This window comes from Suncus etruscus, chromosome 6, assembly GCF_024139225.1.
Source record: "Suncus etruscus isolate mSunEtr1 chromosome 6, mSunEtr1.pri.cur, whole genome shotgun sequence".
NCBI lineage: Eukaryota > Metazoa > Chordata > Mammalia > Eulipotyphla > Soricidae > Suncus > Suncus etruscus.
Window position 1 is genome coordinate 81,298,834 of NC_064853.1, and position 21,425 is coordinate 81,320,258.

General features: G+C 36.5%; 1 protein-coding gene and 1 non-coding gene across 2 annotated transcripts in view; both read left to right on the forward strand.

Moving 5' to 3' along the window:
- Window positions 1–21,425, forward strand: part of ECT2 (epithelial cell transforming 2) — a 58,314-nt gene that overhangs the window by 35,712 nt on the left and 1,177 nt on the right. Inside the window, exons 19-22 of the mRNA XM_049775245.1 lie at window positions 1,916–2,054; window positions 4,006–4,160; window positions 13,878–13,985; window positions 16,476–16,622. Of these exons, the coding sequence (XP_049631202.1) occupies window positions 1,916–2,054; window positions 4,006–4,160; window positions 13,878–13,985; window positions 16,476–16,622 (549 nt within the window). The remainder of the gene's footprint in view (window positions 1–1,915; window positions 2,055–4,005; window positions 4,161–13,877; window positions 13,986–16,475; window positions 16,623–21,425) is intronic.
- LOC126013176 (U6 spliceosomal RNA) lies at window positions 1,079–1,185 on the forward strand. Its single transcript, XR_007497503.1, has one exon. It is a non-coding gene; the product is annotated as a U6 spliceosomal RNA (small nuclear RNA).

Sequence of the window (21,425 nt, forward strand, 5' to 3'; positions counted from 1 at the left end):
TATTTATTCATTTATTTATGGGCCTTTTATTTTTATATGTAAGTAGAATTTCCTAGCAAAGAAGTAGCCAGTATTTTGGTTAAAAGAAACTTAACTTTGGTTATTTTATTATACTGAATTTTGGTGCCCAATTTTGACTGATCAGTGTAAGGATTATGAGACTGGAATTGAACTGCAGTCAGCTATTTTCAGGGCAAGTGCCTACCTCTGTTTTATTTCTCTGGCCCCAGAAGGTCTATTTTAAAGGTCTTTTTAGCAAATTTGAAATAAAATAGATAGGGTCTCTAGACAACTCACAGGATTTCTGAGTCCAAAACTGAAGAATACTCTGTTTTAGAAACATTAAAAATGGATAAAATCTGTATGACAGGTGATGTTTTATAGAAACTAATTTCTAATTTAAGGTTATATTTTCTCTTTTATACTTATATTTGAGTTTTTCTTTTGACCTACTAACATTTTTGTTGTCAATGTTATTGTTTGCTTTTCCCCTATAAAAATAATACTCGAAGCAGAGAAATATATTAGGATAGATGCCTAACATGGGCGATTCCTGGTACCACATGGCCCCTTGTGCATTGCCAGGTACATTCTGGAGACTCAAGCACTATTAGGATGATCTGGGTGATCCCAGTCTAGCAGGACATTGTTCTCAGGCCTTTTTATTGAACCCCCAGTCCAGTTATCTAAGATTCACAAACTGGTGGAATCTCTTGAGCATTTTTGGTATGCTTTTTTAAAAACTTCAATTGTTTAATTTTATTTAGAAAATTAAAAGTATATTAATATTACAGTAGAAACTTTGAGTTACAGATTTCACTGTTAATGTAAAATGGTGACAATATAGAATAGGTCTGTGTAATCTATCTTTCTTTCATTATGACTATGATGACACTTTTTCCTTTTAATTTTTTCTCATTAGTTAACACAAGGTACATTTTGTATCATATTTTGTCATTTGTGATGTAATTAATAATTACCACTCATTGAATGACTTAATGTAAATGATATTGTGTTTAATGTTTTTATGATACAACTTTTTTTTGCACGACTTTCATGGAAGTGAAAGATAATTTAAGTGTTTGCTTTGGCAGCCCATATACTAAAATTGGAATGATATAGAGAAGATTAGCATGGGCCCTGTGCAAGGATGACATACAAATTTATGAAGCATTACATATTTAAAATAAATATAACTTTATTTAATATAATTATTTTAATAAAATACAAAATTAATAAAATATAACTTTGATTCTTATAGAATGTAGGGAAGTGAAATACATCATGAATCATAAGTTTTAGTTTTCTTTCAGTATTCTCTAGTGTTGCTTTAGCTTTTCCTTTTATGAGACTTGACTATAATATTATACTAAATAGAGCGCCTTAAATTTTGAATTTGTTTCATGTGTTTTATGTATCATCTAGGTACTTCTTTAATCTTCTTTCTTAGTCATCTGTAAATATCATGAAAATCAGAACCATTTCTCTGTAATTTCTTCTTAATCCTCAGAGCCTTGAAGAGGATCTGAGATAATTGTGAATTCTGTTCTTAAATTGAAATCAATTACCTTTTGAACCTGAGATTGATCCCAGAGCAACAATTTGTGAATCCCAGATTCTTGCATCCTTTGAGTCCACTACTTCTCAACAGTGCTTCTTTCCAAGTTGTTTCATAGTTTGAACCTTTTGCAGACCCTATCTCTATTTTCTATTTTTGAGCTCTTCTCATATGAACATGAACCTCTTCTGCTTTGACTTCTATGAGTGTGTCACATGGTAATTATGTTTTAGTAATTCTACAATGACTAGTTGTCAGTTGAACATATAGATTTGTGATTAATGTCATTTTTAAATATTTCATGTTTTTAGATCATGTTACTGACTGCCCCTCCTACCTTTTCTCCCTGATAATTAGATAGCAAGAAAACGACACAAAGTTATTGGCACTTTTAGGAGTCCTCATGGTAATACCAGACCTACAGCTTCTCTTAAGCATATTCATCTAATGCCTCTTTCTCAAATTAAGAAGGTACTGGATATAAGAGAGACAGAAGGTATGCTCATTGGATAAACTGTTGGTAAATGAAAATTGTTCATGTTCCTTTGATTTATTTTGATTTACTGCCTTATTTAAGTTGGACAGTTCAGTCAAATGTTTGTTTATACTTCTGGCTATTACCTTATTTTTCGGCATATAAGACACCCCTAATTTTACAGTTAAAACATAGGTTTAGGCCTATATGTGCTGTATAAGACAGAACGTTCCTGTGCTGCAACTGTATGTACCACATACACAATCACAACAAGCAAAGGTTCAAATGTTATACTGTAATAGACTCCCTCTCTGACTCCAGCCAATCTGAGCAGACTTTTTACAGTGTAGATTCAGGTACAAAACATTGTATAATTTGCATGCATAAAAAGCCTGCTTGGATTGGCTGAGTTAGAGGGGCAGTCCGAGCAGCTTTGCAGTGATTGGTGCAGGATCGAGTTGGAAAATACGTTTTGTGGCAATATCCAGACAATTTTCATTTGGCAGCATAGCGAAACATTTTTCGGGATATATTCGATGTATAAAACGACCCCCAATTTTCGGTTGACTATTTTTTGTTTCAAAAGTTGTCTATATGCCAGAAAATACGGTATGCATAGTGTTTCTATGAATGAGAGTGCCTATTTATTTACTTTACTGTTGTATAAGCCAGAGTGAGATAATACAGGGTAGGGTATTTTCCTTGGACACAGCTTACACAGGTTTGATCACTAGCACCACATATAGTCAGTGAACATAGAGCCAGAAAACAGCCCTTAGCACTGCTGGGTTGGCCCAAGCCTCCCTGCCCCCAAATTGGTCTTTTATAAGGCATTTGAACAGTTTATACTACTATCTTTACTTAATTGTTAAATATTAGGTTTAGTAAGGGTTACATAATCGTTGAAAAAATCTTCATTTATACATAGTTAACAATGTGGAAATGTTTAATTTTTCTTTTGAGGGGGCCACACCCTTTCGATGCTCAGGTGTTACTCCTGGCTATGCACTGAGAAATTGCTCCTGGCTTGGGGGACCATATGGAACGCTGGGGGATCTAATCATGCTCCGTCCTAGGCTAGAGCTTACAAGGCAGACACCTTACCTTTAGCACCACCGCTCTGGCCCCAGGAAATGTTTAATTTTTATGATCTGTTCTATTTTTACATGTGGGAAACAAAATATTTTATAGCAGTTTTTGTTTTATTTTTTGTTTGTTTTTTGATTTTGGGTCATACCCCGTGATGCTCAGGAGTTACTCCTGGCTATGCGCTCAGAAATCGCTTCTGGCTAGGGGGACCATATGGAATGTTCGTTCTAGGTCAGCACATGCAAGGCAAATGCCCTACCGCTCTGGCCCCTATAACATTTTTAATATTTGAACATTTTATTTCTTTGAACATGATATAAATAAGTAGGTTCAGTTTGAAGAATTATAATCACATCACATATTTAGATTAAATTATATTTCCAAAATTCTAAAAAAAAAACTTTATACTCCTATAAAAAGCTTTATTGGGACAAAAAAGATAGTACAAGGATTAAGGCACTTTCCTCACATGTGGACCTCATTTTGAATCCTTGGTGCTACATATGCGCACCCCCCTCCCAGTACCTCCCTGAGTGAACCATCATAGACAGCCAGGTATAAGTCCTGTGCACTGCTAAGTGTAGACCAAACACAGAGACAAACAAAAAGCTCTATCGAGAACATTAAATGCCATGGAGAAAATACTGTGTACTTAATGTCAGCATATTAACATTTTTATTTTCTCATTTTCATGTGGTAGTTTTTGTTTTTAATATATTTAGTGTTTCAGTTTGATATGACTTTGTCTAATTTAAAAATTGAGAAAGAGAGAATAGAGAAGAGATAGTTTCACTGGAACAGTTTTACTCTCTGGGAATTAGCATAAATCTTATAATTTTCCAAGGAATAAAACTTAACGTTTATGATTTTTCTGGAACCTTAGATTGCCGTAATGCCTTTGCTTTGCTTGTGAGACCACCAACAGAGCAGGCAAATGTGCTGCTTAGTTTCCAGATGATATCAGAGGAACTTCCAAAAGAAAATTGGCTAAAGATGCTATGTCGACATGTAGCCAACACCATTTGTAAAGCAGATGCTGTAAGTTCTTAAACTACTATTATAATTAAAGTTTAAACTTTGTGGCAGTGCAGTCTGAATAAACTTCTATATTTCTAAATAGTTAATTATGAATGCAGGAGAGTTTTAGCTTTGGGTATATTAAGGAAAACTGATTTTGTGAAAGATTTTTATAATAGAAACATGAACGTTTCATTGAGACTCTTGTTTAGGTCTTTCAACTTTTATGGCTCTGATTTAGTGAGGCTTTGGGACTTGTAATATACTCAGTCAGAGACTAATATGTTGGTCTTTAACCTCACTATTTGTGAAATGGAGGATGTTTTTGTTCTATTCTTTTATCTGCTGAAAGCAAGAAAGAAGTTGTAGCAAGTTATTTTTTCTTTCGGGCAAATTGTCAATTTAGGTTTCTTAGCACAACCTCTTGAAATCAAATGCCATCATAAATATCTGATTTTCTTTACTCCATACAGATTAAAGTGAAGATATATGAAAAAATTAAATTATTGAAGTTAAATGATTCACTAGAAATCAGGTAGTTTGTAGTAAATCAAATAAAATATAGATTTCTTTTTTTTTTTTTTTTTTTGTTTTTTCAGGAAGAATCATCTTTATTTATGCCCTAGCCACCACAGGTGTGTGGCCTATGTCAACCTTTTAAGCATTCAGCTATATTTTGCTAGCCCTGCATCTTATCTCCTGTTAGCCATCTTCCCTTTGGGCTTCATGCGGCCCAAAGATCCAAAAGCCAGGAAGCCAAGCCGGGCCAAGAGAGAAACGGCAAAAAGGGCCCGAATCCCCTGGCTCAGAGGTTTATCTATCCTTTTTCAGACCCCTCCCAGAAATGGGCGGTCTTGCAGGTAGTTACACCTATTATCCGGTTCCCAAGACCCCTCCCAGATATGGGTGGGTCTTAGGGTCTTTGCACCCAACTTCAGGGTTTTAGCTAGGTACACCAACATTTCCTCCTTTTCTTAATATTTTTATGCACCAACGTAATAGAGTGAAAATTAATATACCAGCCCTTTTCAAAAACATATCATTTGCAAAATATACTTTACACCTGTAACCTAAAATTCTATTAATGCTTTTTTACCAAGCACTATTTCGGAACTTTCATGTTCCTATATTTTTAAACTATATTGGGGGAACTTTACTGTTCCTATATTTTTTCTATACACAAGTACTTCAGCATACATGCATAACATACATTTTAAAAACAGGCTAAGTACATTAAAATACACAGTAAAACATTTTGCAATTGAAAATATTAACTCTGAAAGACAACAAAACACATTTAAATTATAAAGAAAATGACTTAAGACAAAGATGCAGGTGGTTAGAAATTAGATGTTAAAATGGGCTAATCTGTATTACCTCCCTTATATTTTTATTTTTTAACCACTAACTAATTAAAACTTATTTCATTACCAACTATGAGTAAAATATTACTACCCACTAATTTTCTACACCTAAAACCATAGTTTAGATTAATTTGTCCCACGCTGATCTCACCACGTGGCTTTTGTAAACTTTTAAAGTTCAGATGTTGGTTTGTTCCACGCTGATCTTACCACGTGGCTTTCTTCCGTAGTTCCAGGCTCCGCTGCCGGTTTGTGATCTGGAGCGTGGATTCCAGGTTTTTCGCTTTTCCGGGCAAAGCTGAGCCCAGCCAAGCCGATTCCAGCCGAGATCCCAGCCGAGCCGAGCTGCTTGGAGCTTGCCGCTTGGAGCTTTTTGCCGCAGGGGCTTCACCGCTGCCTTTTTTTCCCTCTGGGAGCACTTTGGATGTTCAGAGTTCCAAGTGATTTAAACTAAAAGTTCAGTTCGAAATTTCCAAAGTCGAAATCCAAATTCAAGCCAAAGGTCATTTTCAGAAAATCAGTCCACTTTAAATACAGTCTTTTTTCTCCTCCGTTTCCAATTTAGACTTTTAATTAGTTTTTCTACAGGCCGAGGTTTTTGTTTCTTGTAACAAAGTTTCAGTTCTGGGCCTGGGCCTGGGCTGGAGGTGATGCAAGCTTCCACCTCTTCTGTTTTAATTGCCCTTGTTTCCCTAGATGGGGTCACGGCCATGTTTGAACATGGCTGCACGTGGCCCAGTGTTTTGGGCTTAGTGCACCCGAAAAGAGCCAAAATTAAACTGAAAAGCAGAAATATTACCATTGTTGCTGGTTTCTTGGGTCCAGGATTCAGGTCAAAGTTCGGAGCGCCAGATGTAGAATTAAATAATTAACGATGGGGCTGGATGGCGGTGGATGGAGGCCTTTGTGCTTAGGCCCCAGCCACGTGGCTTCATCCCCCATCCAGCTGGCAAGTTCCAGGCCCAGGTAGTCGGCGTAATCAAGACTCACTCACACGCAGGCTTCAGGAAGAATCATCTTTATTTATGCCCTAGCCACCACAGGTGTGTGGCCTATGTCAACCTTTTAAGCATTCAGCTATATTTTGCTAGCCCTGCATCTTATCTCCTGTTAGCCATCTTCCCTTTGGGCTTCATGCGGCCCAAAGATCCAAAAGCCAGGAAGCCAAGCCGGGCCAAGAGAGAAACGGCAAAAAGGGGGGAAATATAGATTTCTTAGACAATAATTTAATGCCTTCATCTATGTTGAAGTGCCATGTAGAAACCTCTTCATCTTTCACAAATGACATATTGAAGATTGTAGATGAACTATTTTAGTATAGCGTCATACCCTTCCTGAGATTGAGTTGAACTTTGCTGGGGAATAAAATGTTTATTTTGTCATAATTAAGTCTGACTTTGAAAGATACTGAGGTGTACTGTTTATGATATATAGGAGATTTTAGTAGCTTGAAACCTTTAAATGAGTAATGTGCCTGGTCTTAAGAAGCTTAAATATAAAAAAAAGGAGCTTAAAATAAAGCTGGAGAAGAATTCAACCCCAAATCAACACAAAGTCCAAATTCCTATCATGCCAAGAGCAGTTTTTAGCAAGTCAGGTTATGTTTGAACAAATAAGACATATCAGGACAATTTACATCAAACTTCAACTTGACACATCCTTCAGATATTTAGTCAGTCTGTATTTGTGTGAATTAAAAGAGGCAAACATAATTCTAAGTCAATCACACCATTACAATTTGCTGTCCCAGATAAAGGGATGTGCTGTTCACAACCTGAAGTTTCTTCTCTCTGACTTTGCATCTACGTCTCTGATTCAGTGGTTAATACTACACAAAGTCGGAGAACGAGTAGACTGCTTTCCAGGCAACTTTCAAATCCATGCTGATGAAATCATTTAGGTTCATTTTGGAATTTCTAATTTTGCTGCATGCATAGAATGGAGGAAGCTTTCTTTAATTTCCACTAGAACCTTTCTTGTGAAATCAGTCAGAGGCAAAATTCTTCAATTATGGATTTACTTGGATCACTCAAAATTTCCTAACTTTGGATGGATATCCTCATCAGATTTAAAGGCATCTTTGATGTCTGTGTCAAATGTACAGGGAAAAGGCAGGACAGTGTCGAAATTCTAATGACGCCCTGTCCTCCACCTCAAACATGAAGCAACATAATTTGGTAATCTCAGCTCACAGGCCCTTCTACAGATCTCACGTGTTGTTTTCAGATCAATATTCTCTTATTTATATTGTGAGCACAGATTAACACTCTTCTAAAGTGCACTGGTCACTATTTTCATGTAGTGCAAAGAGCTTCAGATATCTCAGTAACCATTGTTGTAGACTCGAATCCGGTGGAGAACTGGCTAGCAGGTAGTGGGCAGCTGGGAGACAGACATCTCTTTTACAATAGCTTGGGTCCAAATTTTTTACTTTTAAAAAAAAATTTTTTTTTTAATTTGGGGCCACACCCATCAGTGTCCATGAGTTACATCTGACTCTGCATTAAGGAATTACTTCTGGTTGTACTTAGGGATATCAGAGATTAAACCAAGTCAGCTTTATGCAAACATGCAAGGCAAATGCCCCGCCCATTGTACCATTGCTCAGAGATAATTCCTGGCTGTGCACTCAGGAATCAGATCACTCCCTGGCAATGGTACCATAAGAGAAGAGATACCACATGGCTCTGCCCCCCTATTCCCCCATTTAAAAAAAAATGAGTAAGTGGTGTCAGAGAGGTAGTATAGCAGGTACCACATTTACCTTGCACATAGCTGACGTGCAGGTTTGATCTGTGGCATCCCTGAGCACCACTGTGAGTGGTTCCTGAGTGTAGAGCCAGGGGTAAGCCCTGAACATGGCCACGTATAGCTCCCAATCCCCCTCCCCCAAAGTATTAAGAATATGTTGATATAGATAAGAAATTATTCCATTAAGAAGTTCATGGAGAAAAATACTGTGCTAATTCATGCAACAAAATATTGACTAAAGAAATGATGTATCCATCTTTTTCTTATAAAATGTATATTATTCATTACAAGGACACTTTTCCATAGTTCTATGTATGAATAAAATAGTTCATGCATAAAGTGGGAGGATTGCTTTTGTAGAATTATTCCTGCATGTATCAGGATGCTAGTGACTAGATGTCTAATGCAGTCCTTTCCAAATTTACAACTACAATACTGAAGTCTATAGAGTTCATGGTAATTTCCCTTCAAATACTGCCTATTGAATTACTAGTCACAGCATTATCAATGATTTTAGAACTGAAATAGGAATTGCTAATGAAAAAAATCTACAAATTTAAATTACCACAAGATGGCAGTAAACATTTACTAATGTTCTTCTGATTAAAAAAATTTTTGTAATAAGTTTATTTCTCTAAGCAATGTTTGTAAATTCAGATACCCTGTTACTTCAGTTGAGCTCTTGCTATATTTAAAATACTACACGTTTTTAAAGGGGGTGTCTAGATCATCCTTGACTTAAACAGGAGAAGGACCGAAAGAAGGAAACAGGAGGGGAGGAAGAAGATGAGAAAGAGAAGTAACTGGGAAGCAGGTGTCAGGGACCTCAGGCTGGTAATGTAGGAGACTGGTATAGCTAATATCTAAACCACAGACACAGCAACATTGGAAACATGAGATCTAAACCACAACCATCAAACTTTAAAATGTGTGTGTCCAGGATTAGGTGGGGTGTGGATGGGTTAATTTGGGAACACTAGTGGTAGAATGTTAGCACTAGTAGGATTGGTATTAGAATATTATATGCCTAAAATTCAACTATGAATAATTACAATTACATTTACTTAAATTAAAAAAAATAATAAGTAGATCTGGGGAGATTATAGTAAAGAGGGTAAGGTACTTGGGGGGGGGTGCTAGGGCCATAATCTGGTGGTGCTCAGGGGTTACTCCTCACTCTGCTTTCAGAAATCACTCCTGACAGGCTTGGAGGACCATATGAGATGCTGGGGATTGAACCCTGGTCCACTGTTTGCAAGGCAAACGCCCTACCCATTGTACTGTAGCTCTGGCCCCAAGGTGCTTGCCTTGAAGCACTGTATATCCAAAAAAAACCAAAGCAACATTTCAGCTTGAAGGAAAACAATCTAATCTCATTTTACATGTGAAACTAAGGCTTAGATATTTTAGTACTTGCTTAAACCTCTTGATAGTTTGTTGTTGTTGTTGATATAATGTCCTGTATTCTGTTATGTCAGATTGAAGGGTAGAGTCTTACTCTGTTGTAAGAATACTTAAATGTGATGTTTGGTCTCTTGCTAATATGTGATCTTTTAATTGCATGTTCCATATATTTCCTGAGATCAGATAATAATTTCACTGATGTTCCATTACTTATTTCTAACTTCTAAATCATAAGAAAGGAATTATTTTCTTTTATTTGTTTTGTTTCTCTCTCTTTTTTTTTATTTTGGGGCACACTTGACACTATTCAGGGTTACTCCTGGTTCTGTGCTCAGGAATTACTCTGACAGGCTCATGTGATCTTATGGGATGCCAGGGATTGAACCCAGGTCATCCACTTGCAAGGCAAATGCACTACCTGCTGTACTATCACTCCAGCCCCAAAGTATATTTTATTGACAAATTAATTTAAATAATGTTACTATTCCTCTTACTACTTTGAATATTTTAAGAGGCAAATTGAAGGGTAAGGGAGATAGTTCATAGGACTAGTGTGTACAGTTTACATGCAAAGGCCATGCTACTTGATACGTGGTCCCTTAAACCTGCTGGAGAGTAGGCACTGAGTGTAATCCTAAAACCAAAATATGCAAAAAAAAAAAAAAAGGAATGCAACTCTAGTTGCAATTGAGTAATGTTATGCTAATTTTTTTTTTTTGGGCCACACCCAGCAGTGTTCAGGGGTTACTCCTGGTTGTCTGCTCGGAAATAGCTCCTGGCAGGCACGGGGACCGCATGGGACACTGGGTTTCGAACCAACTACCTTTGGTCCTGGATCGGCTGCTTGCAAGGCAAACACTGCTGTGTTATCTCTCCGGGCCCATTATGCTAATTTTTTATTTCTTTTGTCAGGGATAGAATCCAGTCATTCACACCCTACCCACTGTGGTATCGCTACAGCCCCTAATCCCATATAGTGGTCAAATTATTACTGATTGTTTGAAGTGGCAATATGCACTCCAAATTTTTAAGTTGGGGGGCAACTTGCATTTTAATTTTGGTTAAACTATATGTTTATTTAAAATAACCTTTTATTTTTTTAGTAATTTATATTGAGACCAATGTGAATTTTAAGTCTTTCACAGTTATGTTTAAGATATATAGTGTAAGGGAGTGGGGCTAAAAAAAGATACATAGTGACAGTGAATTTAGGCAATTTCCACCACCAGTGTTGAGCTCCCTTCGCCCCTGTTTCTAGCATGAATTCTATATCTCTATCTTTAGCCTCCTAGACTGCTAGTGTAACAGGTCCCTTTGGATCTCTTGATTCTATTGTCATTGACTTTGGGTTGGGTATTTAGGTCTGCTCAATTTTATTTCCATTCAATATTCATGAAACTCCTAGCCCTGGAACTATGCACTTTTTTTTTTATGAGGCAGAATAAGGTAACTCATATTAAAAAAAGAAGAAAAGAAGAAAAAAAAAGGCAGGGAGGAGTCCCTGTCTAGAAGCTATGAATATAAATTAAAAAAAAAGAAAAAAAAAACAAGAAAAAAGGAAGGGGGACTGATGTGGCAAGGTTTGTTTGTTTTGCATAAGCACAGTAAGAATTGGGGGAGAAATTAGAAAGGAAATTTCCTTGGCCTAAGGGATACAGGGTTTCTCTACCCTTGAAACATACTATGATTGGCTCTACTACAGGCTCTGGCCATGCTCATTGTCGAACCCTGAGGTCTTTTTATGGTGCTCAGTTGTGGTTGTCAAAGTCAGTCTTCTGTATTTAGAGATCTTGGTTTTTGCACAGGTTCCAGGTCGAAGTCTAGAAAAGAGTCTTTACTTTATGGTTCCAGAAGTTCTGCTTAGTCATGGTTATTGCTGTCAATTTTTTATATTTAGTGTGCATTATTTTTTTTTACTCAGAATCCCGTAATATTGGGTCAGGGATATGGGTTGTGATAGAGCACATGCTTAGCATGTACAAGGCACTAAGTTTGACCCCTAGCATTTATGTCACCCCTAGCTTTCAGTACTACCTGTGGCCCTGGTAGCCCTTAAGTATTCTGGTACATAGCATTGAAACAACAGGCTTCCACCACTGTACTGAATTGTGTAATCATGTCCTCAGCACCTTTGGTCATAACTATTCTTAAAAATGTAACATTTTTAGGGACTGTAGTGATAGCGCAGGTAGGGCGTTTGCCTTGCACGCCGCTAACCTAGGACAGTCCTGGGTTTGATCCTCTGGCTTCCCATATGGTCCCCCAAGCCAGGAGCGATTTCTGAGCGCATAGCCAGGAGTAACCCCTGAGTGTCAAACGGTTGTGGCCCAAAAACCAAAAAAAAAAAGTAACATTTTTATTTACAATTTGTAGTTTCAGGGCCATATCTTGCAATGCTTAGGGTTACTCCTGGCTCTGCACTCAGGAATCACTCCTTTCGGTGTTCTGGCAATCCATATGGAATGCCAATAATCAAATCATGGTTAGCTGCTTTCGAGATAAGCAAGGATTTACCAGCTGTACTATTTCTTCAGCCCTAAAATGTGCCATTTTAAAAAATTGATGATTGCAAGTACTGAACAATTTCTTGATTGGAACTAAATCAGCAACTATTGGCTATTTAACAAATGAATCAAGTAAGAAAGGCCTTTGTATGAGGTAGGATGCATCTGGTTGTTCCAAGTAAATTGGAGAATTTTAGAATTTAAGGCTCTTTGGCTAGAATGACTGTACTGTGGGTAGGGCACTTGCCTTGCTCACAGCTAACCTGCATTTGATCTCCAGTACTCTGTGGTCCCCTAAGTCCCATCAAGAGTGATCCTGAGCACTTCCGGATGTGGCCCAAAATCAAAATATGGAGAAAAAAATTAAGATTCTATATGTTGGTGTTGGTGATGAAGAACTAAAGCATTGCAGAGCCAAAGTATAATATTTAACATTTTATGTTTGTAAAATAATTTAACTTTTCATCTTAAAGGACTTTAGTGCCTTATCTTGTTTAGCCTTATGATCATTATGGGTTAAGCATAGTAGGAATTTTCTACATTTCATAGATGAGAAAATTTTCAGATAAACCCAACAGTCATAGGTTATATAAAATCCACTCCAGCCAGAGAATGATAGTTCAGGAGAATAATTTATAGTGTTAGAATAGTGAGGCAGCTTACCAATTAATAGCATAGATTTTCTTTATTTAAAGTGAAATTAGCTGTAGGAATATGCAAAATCATTTCACTTAGGTAAAATTGCTTTCTTTGAAAGTCCAAACATAAATTTCAATACATTAACTTTCTTAGAGATATTGCCTGAAATATTGTCTCTATAATGCTCTTTGCACATTATACACAGAATTTTGCACACAATTTTGAGATGGGAAGCAGCTACATACCTTCTGATTTCTGTCCATTACTAGTCGTGGAATAATTGTTCTCACTTCAAATCCAATGGCTTTAAATTGGTATAGATGTTAACGAAGGAAGAAAGCGAAAATGTGTGGAGTGATAGCACAGCTTGTAAGGTGCTTGCCTCACTCTTAGTCCACCCAGGTTCTGTTCCCAGCATCCCATAGGGTCCCCCAAGCCCACCAGTAGTAGCACTGCCAGGTGTGGCCCAAAAATAGCAGCAGAGAAGAAAAATGTAGAAGTTCATTTTTGTTTCAATTTTAGATTATCTCAGTGGAAGTGTTTTGTGGTAATAGTTTATATATTTGGACAAATGTATTACTTAAGCATTATGTCCATTAACCTTTTAGCTTGTCTTAGGGTTTATTGATTTTTGTTTACTTATTTTATATAATACTTTTTACAATACAAGAGGGTTAATATTAAATTTATGCATGTTCTTCATTTATACTTATATTTAATAATTTGTATACATGTATATACTCATATCTATTTGTATATATTGAAAATACTAGTTTTATCCTTCATGAGAAATATATATCACAGGTCTGATAACATTGAAAAAATTTTAAATTTCAGTTGCCTTTGTATTCATTGTTCTTAAAATGACTTTTTCATTTATCAAGTGCTTGATTTCAACTTTTAAATTAATACATCCTATATTAGAAATTATGTCAAATAATGTCAGAAAAAATACTGAGTAGCTTCATTTATAAACATCCTTATGAGGAAATAGCTAAGTGTAAATAAAGATTTTGGTATACAAATAATTGTCTTTAACTTTTTAATTTGTATGTTTTAAAACTTTTTTTTAACAGGAGAACCTTATTTACACTGCTGATCCTGAAGCCTTTGAAATAAATACAAAAGATATGGACAGTACATTGAGTAGAGCTTCTAGAGCAATAAAAAAGACATCAAAAAGAGTGAGTCTTATGAAATAATTATATAATATACCTTCAAAGTGTATTTTCAGAGCATAATAAAATACTGTTTATTAAAAATAGCATATTGAAAATACTGTTGCTGGGGCCAGAGTGATAGCACAGTGTTAGAGCGTTTGCCTTGCATACAGCTGATCAGGATGGACAGTGGTTCGAATCCTGGCATCTCATATGGTCCCCCAAGGCAGGAGCAATTTCTGTGCGCATAGTCAGGAGTAACCCCTGAGTGTCACTGGATGTGGCTCAAAAACAAAACCCAACAAAAAAATAAAAATACTGTTGCTATTGGTTCTAAGAAATGATCTATAGGCTGGTCCAAGTGCGGTGGTATTTACAATTAATTGATCACAGCCAGTTACAGATTTCGTTGTTCCTTCTCCACTCTCACTGCTTCACTTGACTAGCTTAAAAAAAAAAAGAAATGATCTATAGAGTTAATAGATTTTGTTTAATATGTTCTTTGACATGGTAATCATAACTTCGTGTTTCTACTGTTCTTGTTAAGTGGTAGTTATATGCATTATATTTCTGTAGGAATGTACTACTAACATTATTGTTTTATTGTATCAATTATATAATATACTATTAATAATGTTAACTAATACACATTTATATAGTAATTACTGTAAAATGTGTGTATTCATTTTAAATATTTAGATTTTTTATTAAACACCTTGATTACAAATATGATTGTAGTTGGGTTTCAGTCATGTAAAGAACACCCCCCTTCACCAGTGCAACATTCCCATCATCAATGTCCTGAATCTCCCTCCTCCCCACCCCACCCCCACCTGTACTCTAGACAGGCTTTCTACTTCTCTCATTCATTCACTTTGTTAGGATAGTTCTCAATATAGTTATTTTTAGCAAAATGCTCACAACCGAATCAGGAGACCTCAAATCAAACTAATTGCTAACCTTAAGTGTATTATTATTCTCATGGTGAAGATAACATTCCTATCTCCCATTCTCAGAGTTGTTAAGTCTACGTAAGAATGCTAGCAACAGGTTTTTTGAAAATAAAACTAGTGAGGGGCCGGAGCGCTGGTGCAGAGTGGTAAGGTGTCTGCTTGCCAGCACTACCCTAAGACGGACTGTGGTTCGATTCCCCAGTGTCCCATATGGGCCCCCATGATTCCCCAGTGTCCCATATGGTCCCGCAAGCCAAGAGCGATTTCTGAGCGCATAGCCAGGAGTAATCCCTGAGTGTCACTGGGTGTGACCCAACCCCAATAAATAAATAAATAAATAAAGGGCCCGGAGAGATAGCACAGTGGCGTTTGCCTTGCAAGCAGCTAATCCAGGACCAAAGGTGGTTGGTTCGAATCCCGGTGTCCCATATGGTCCCCCGAGCCTGCCAGGAGCTATTTCTGAGCAGACAGCCAGGAGTAACCCCTGAGCACTGCCGGGTGTGACCCAAAAACTAAACAAAAATAAATAAATAAATAAGTAAATAAGTAAATAAAAAACTAGTGATACTGGAGTACAGTAGGTAGGGCATTTGCCTTACACATAGCTGACCTGGGTTCATTCTCTAGTAGCACATATGGATCCAACAGAAGTGATCCTGAGCACAAAGCCAAAAATAACTCTTGAATGCCACCTAGTGTGCCCCCAAGACAAAATAAAAAATAAAAGTAGAACTAGATTTTAAATATTGAAGAGATATTAGCAGTCATGATGTGCTAGTAGATTCACTTAAATTTTTGTTTGCTTTTAAAGATAAATCTTATACTTTAATAATCTTTATATTCCCCACTATTTAACACGAATGATAATAGGTAACAATTTTAAAATGAGGGCCCACAGAGTACCTGGGTTCAATCTCTGGCATCCCAGATGGTACTCTGAGCCTGCCAGGCATGATTTCTAAGAGCAGAGCCAGTAGTAGTAACCTCTGATTGCCACTGGGTTTGTCCCAAAATTAAAAAAAAAATGTTTTCTTAATGTGTTTATTTATAGGTTTTTGGGCCACACTCAGCAGTGCTCAGGGGTTCCTACTGGCTCTATGCTCAGAAATCACTCCTGGCAAGCTCGGAGGACCCTATGGGGTGCTGGGGTTAGAACCCGGGTCTGTCCCGGGTCGGCTGCATGCAAGGCAAACACCCTACCGCTGTGCTATCACTCTGGCCGTAAAAAAAAAAAAAAAAAAAAATTAAAAGATGATTCAAATGACCTCTTGTACTTTCAGCAGAGAAAGTGAGTTGAGTTAAAGTCTCACAGTTTTGTAGCAGAATCAAACAATCCAGGTTTTTATCCCTTGGGAAGATTTCTATTTTATTTCTCTGTTGTGTTCTGTGAATGCAGGATAGAACATTCTACCTTGAACTGCATTTTCTTACTGCTTTGTTTAAAGAAATACAAATTCATCATATACTATTGATAGAAAAATTTGATAGATCATTGTATATTAATTCTTAAAAGCTATATGAATGATGTAGCTTACTTAATTGTACCTCTTCCTATTTCTAGGTTACGAGAGCCTTCTCTTTTTCCAAAACACCCAAAAGAGCTTTACGTAGAGCTCTTATGACATCCCAAAGTTCTGTGGAAGGAAGAAGTCCTTCCAGCAATGACAAGCATGTATTGAGTCGTCTATCTAGCACGTCATCATTAGCAGTAAGTGACTTGATTTTAATGGTATTTATGGCTTTGATGTGGGTTTTTTTAATTTTTTCTGTCCCCATAATATATCTAAATACCTCATTCTTGTTTGAAAAAGATAACTGAGAAAACTAAAGTGAATTGAATACACATTTAATTGTAGTTTATTTGGTGTGAAATTTTATTGGGATTTAGGATATGTTCTAAAGTCTGTAGAAAAGAAACATGTTTCATGGTCAGAGAGATAGTACAGGGGTTAAGACAACTGCCTTACATACAGTCAACCCTTATTTTATCTATCCTCAGCATGGCATATCTTTCCCTGAACCCTCAGAGTGATCTCTAGTGATCTGAATTCTAGAGCCAGCAGTAAAACCTGAGCACTGCTGAGTGTGGCCCAGACATCCTCTCCACAGAAAATAGAAGGAAAACAAACGAAGAATATTTCTGGCATATCCCTCTACTAACATATATAGGAATGTTTCTGTTCATAAAAGTTATCTTCAGTAATACGGCAGATTGAGTTATATGTTTGCTATTTTTATGAGTAGATGATAATCTCTGAATATGAATTTAAGAGGATAATTTAAATCCTCAATTCGTATGTATTTTTTTAATGCTTTCAAAACAATTTAAAGTTTAGCCTTCCAAAATTCTGTCAGATACTAGGTACTATTAGGACATACATAACATTTATTACTATCACAAAACAAATTATGAGTTATCTGTCTCTTTGTAAAATTATTAGCTTACCCTCTTAAGGTTAAGAGAAACAATTACTGGGGCCCGTGCAATATTACAGCATATAGAGCACTTTCCTTGCACTCATCCAAAACTGTTTTGTTTTGTTTTGTTTTTTTTTGTTTTTTGGGCCACACCCGGTGACGCTCAGGGGTTACTCCTGGCTATGCGCTCAGAAGTCGCTCCTGGCTTGGGGGACCATATGGGACGCGGGGGGATCGAACCGCGGTTCGTCCTAGGCTAGCGCAGGCAAGGCAGGCACCTTACCTCTAGCGCCACCGCCCGGCCCCCAAAACTGTTTTGATCCCAGTACCACATATGGTTTCCTAAGCCCTAACAGGAATAATACTGGAGCACAGATTAAGGAGTAAGCCCTGAACACAGCTGAGTGTGTCCCAAAAAACGAAAAGGAAAAGCATTAACTGTCACTTTTGACTTACGTGACCTTAAGTAATTTTCTTAGATGAGAGAAAAATGTTAATATTATTTATCCTTTATTGTTACCGAAAGGAGTAAATAAATCAGTGTGTTTGTAAATAAACATGCACATATATGTATCTACTTGATTTATATATCATGAAGCAGTTTGAGTAGTGCTGTAGAGCATTTAAACTTTACATCCTGGCTTTGCTATTTACTAATTATATGATACTTCTCTGTTTCTTGCTTCTCATTCTTTTCTCTCTCTCTCCTCTCTCTATTCCTTTCTTCCAGCACTGCTCTGGGTACTTTCAGCCCAGTCCTGGTGGGCTCAGGTAGGCCTATCTCTCTGGCTCCCATGATTTTTTTCTCTTAAAGTTTACCATCTTGAAATGAGTCTAATATAGTCACTGTAAGGATTAAATTACTACATGTAAACTGCTCTGATTATATAGTAAATATTTTTAGTGGTTTTTAATATTATAGAATTTATACTGATGCTCAAAAAGTTTTATTAAGAAGCTACTTATCTTTAAATAATACACCAAAGAGTTAAAGCCAAATCTTTAAGTATGTTTGTATGAATTTTTTTTTTTTTTTTTTTTTTTTTTTTTTTTTTTGTTTTTGGGTCACACCTGGCAGTGCTCAGGGGTTATTCCTGGCTCCAGGCTCAGAAATTGCTCCTGGCAGGCACAGGGGACCATATGGGGCGCCGGGATTCGAACCGATGACCTCCTGCATGAAAGGCAAACGCCTTACCTCCATGCTATCTCTCCGGCCCCTTGTATGAATTTTTGATCAAGATTAATCTTAAGCAAATGGTAGAGAAGTTGTACTTAGCTGGTAATACAAATAAGTGTTTTAAGAAATTTGATCAGTTAAAAATATTAAAATTAAATATAGTGAGCAGTTATCCATTTAGATCAGATAAACTTTTTTAAGTGCATTATCATTTATTTCATACAATGATAGCAACTATGGAACATCATTTTTCAGCTAAGGATAATTGGATTTTATAGAAGAATTTTAGAAAATTATTTTAAATTATGTTTTTGTCACGTTTATGCAAACAATCTACATAAGAAGAACCTAAAATATCATCAAACCATTCATGCCTCTTCTCAATTGCATATTTCTATTCTAACAGATTACCCATTCTGTTTCCACAAGCAATGTAATTGGATTTTCTAAGCATGTTAATATTCAGCGCTCAAACTCTACTAGTGGGTGCTCGCAAAACTCCTGGTTTCCATCTATACGTCAATCTGCCTCACGAGCTAGATTTTCAGAAATACTAGAAGGAAATGTTAATTTTTCAAATTTCAAAAAAAATCTATCAAACTCATCTTGACATTTGTGAAGAATTAGGAGATATGCCAACCAGTAATGGAAACAAGCCTCGTGAAGTTTAATGTGAGCTTATTAGCTATTTAAATTTATATTTACAAGATAGAAAATATTCTTCCTCATTAGAATCATTTATTGAATGGAACTCTGACATTCACAACTTACAACTGCTTTGACCTAACAACAATTTAGTCTTGATAGTAGTTCTTTGATTATTGACAGATAAAATATTTTTACTGGGCAATTTATGTAAGTCCAGAGAAATTCATTCCTGTAAGAAATTTATGAAGGTGATCTTTTAAAAATAGTAATAATTTTCTTATAAAGTAGATTTATGGTCCAAATTCTATTCATAATTTTAGATTTGTGGTATTTAATACAAAATTTAATAGGAAAACAAAAATAGATAACAAATAGTGAAGAAAATGAACTTTTATAATGCCTACTTAAATTATTACTGTGTTATCATTTAAGTGACAATACTTTACCAACACTTTTACTATCTAATTGATTATTTATAGGTTACTACCTTTTTGGCATTAAAATTTACAGTTAGCCATTTATATGTGTTAAAACCTTTTATCTTCTTACCTTTTTTTCTTATTAATTTTATTTATATTCACTTTAGATTTTTTATGTATGTTTCTTTTTTTGTTTGTTTTTATGGCCACACCCTGTGACACTCCTTGCTATGCACTCAGAAATCACTCCTGGTTTGTGGGACCATATGGGACACCTGGGTCAGCTATGTGCAGGGCAAACGCTCTACTGATCCGGCCCCTTGTGCATGTTTCTGATTAATTCTGATTATGTTTAGCTTTGACAATGAAACAATACATTTAGACCACTAACCAACTTAATATTTCTTTTCAAAAGTGCTACTTTTGGCTCAATGAAAGTTTTTTTTTTAATATCTTTAATGAGGTACTCTTATTTACAGTACCACTAATGATGGCAAAAGATTCTTTTTAAATTTTATTTTAGGCATCATGACTTACAAAATTGTTAAAAGTAAGGTTTATACATGAAATATTCTAGCACCATACCCTCCACCAGTGTCCATTTCATTTTATCATTATTTCAGTATTCCTCCCGCTCTACTTTCACTGTGATAAACTTTCTACTGAAGACCAATTCTCAGTTTCTCATATCTTTGGGCATTGTTAATCCTTAGCTCTGATTCCTTATATACCTCATATGGGAGAGATCATTCTGTGTCTGTCCCTCTTATCATGCTTTCCAGAGTTTATTGCTTTATTCATTTATTGAGGTACTGTGATTTACAATACTAGTAATTAAGGTACAGACTTTTGTTTGTTTGTTTATGGGTCACACCTGGCTGCGCTCAGGGGTTACTCCTAGCTCTGCACTCAGAAATCGCTCCTGGCAGGCTTGAGGCCATATGGGGTGCTGGGAATTGAACTCAGGTCTGTCCCAGGTTAGCCACATGCAAGGCAAATGCACTACAGCTGTGCTATTGCTTCAGCCCCTAAAGAGATTTTTGGGCAACACCTGGAAATGCTCAGGGTTTACTCCTGGCACTGTACACAGAAATTATTCTTGGTGGTTCTCTGGGTTACTGGGATTAAACATGTGTCAGTCGGTTGCATGCAAGGCCAACACTCTACCAGCTGGACTATCTCTGTCCTGGGAAAGAAAAATCCTTATTTTCCCCTTTAGCTACACCCAGCGGTCCTCAGAGGTTACTACAGTTCTGTGCTCTGGAATTAATACTGGTGGTACTCAGGGGACCATATAGTATGCCTAGGATTGAATCTAGGTTGGCTGTGTGCAAGGTAAACAACTATATGTGTAAGAGATACACAATATGATTGACTTACTCATGTATATGGCTTCAGTCACTACCTTAATATCTATTATTGATTATCTAAAGGTTATATCAGATTTTCAATAATTATCAGAATTATGTGCACACATTTCTGCAAATAATCACATGCCATAAATAGTCTCAAGGAATGTATGACCTAAATATATAAGATTATTTCTCATGAATTTGTTTCACTCTTGTGACTGGAGACATAGGTACAGTGGGTATGGTATTTACCTTGCACATGGCCAACTGAGGATCCATATGGTATCCTGAGCCTGCAGTAGTGATTCCTGAGTACAGAGCCCAAGTGTGTGACCCAAAAGAAAAAAAAATGTTGTAGCACTCTTTGTTTTTTTTTGGAGGGGCTGGGTATGTTCTGGTTATATATCTGGCATTGTTCAGCTCAGAGGACCAGATGGGATTCTGGGGATCGATTGGGTGGGCTACATGCAATGCAAAACCCCTACTTCTGTGCTATT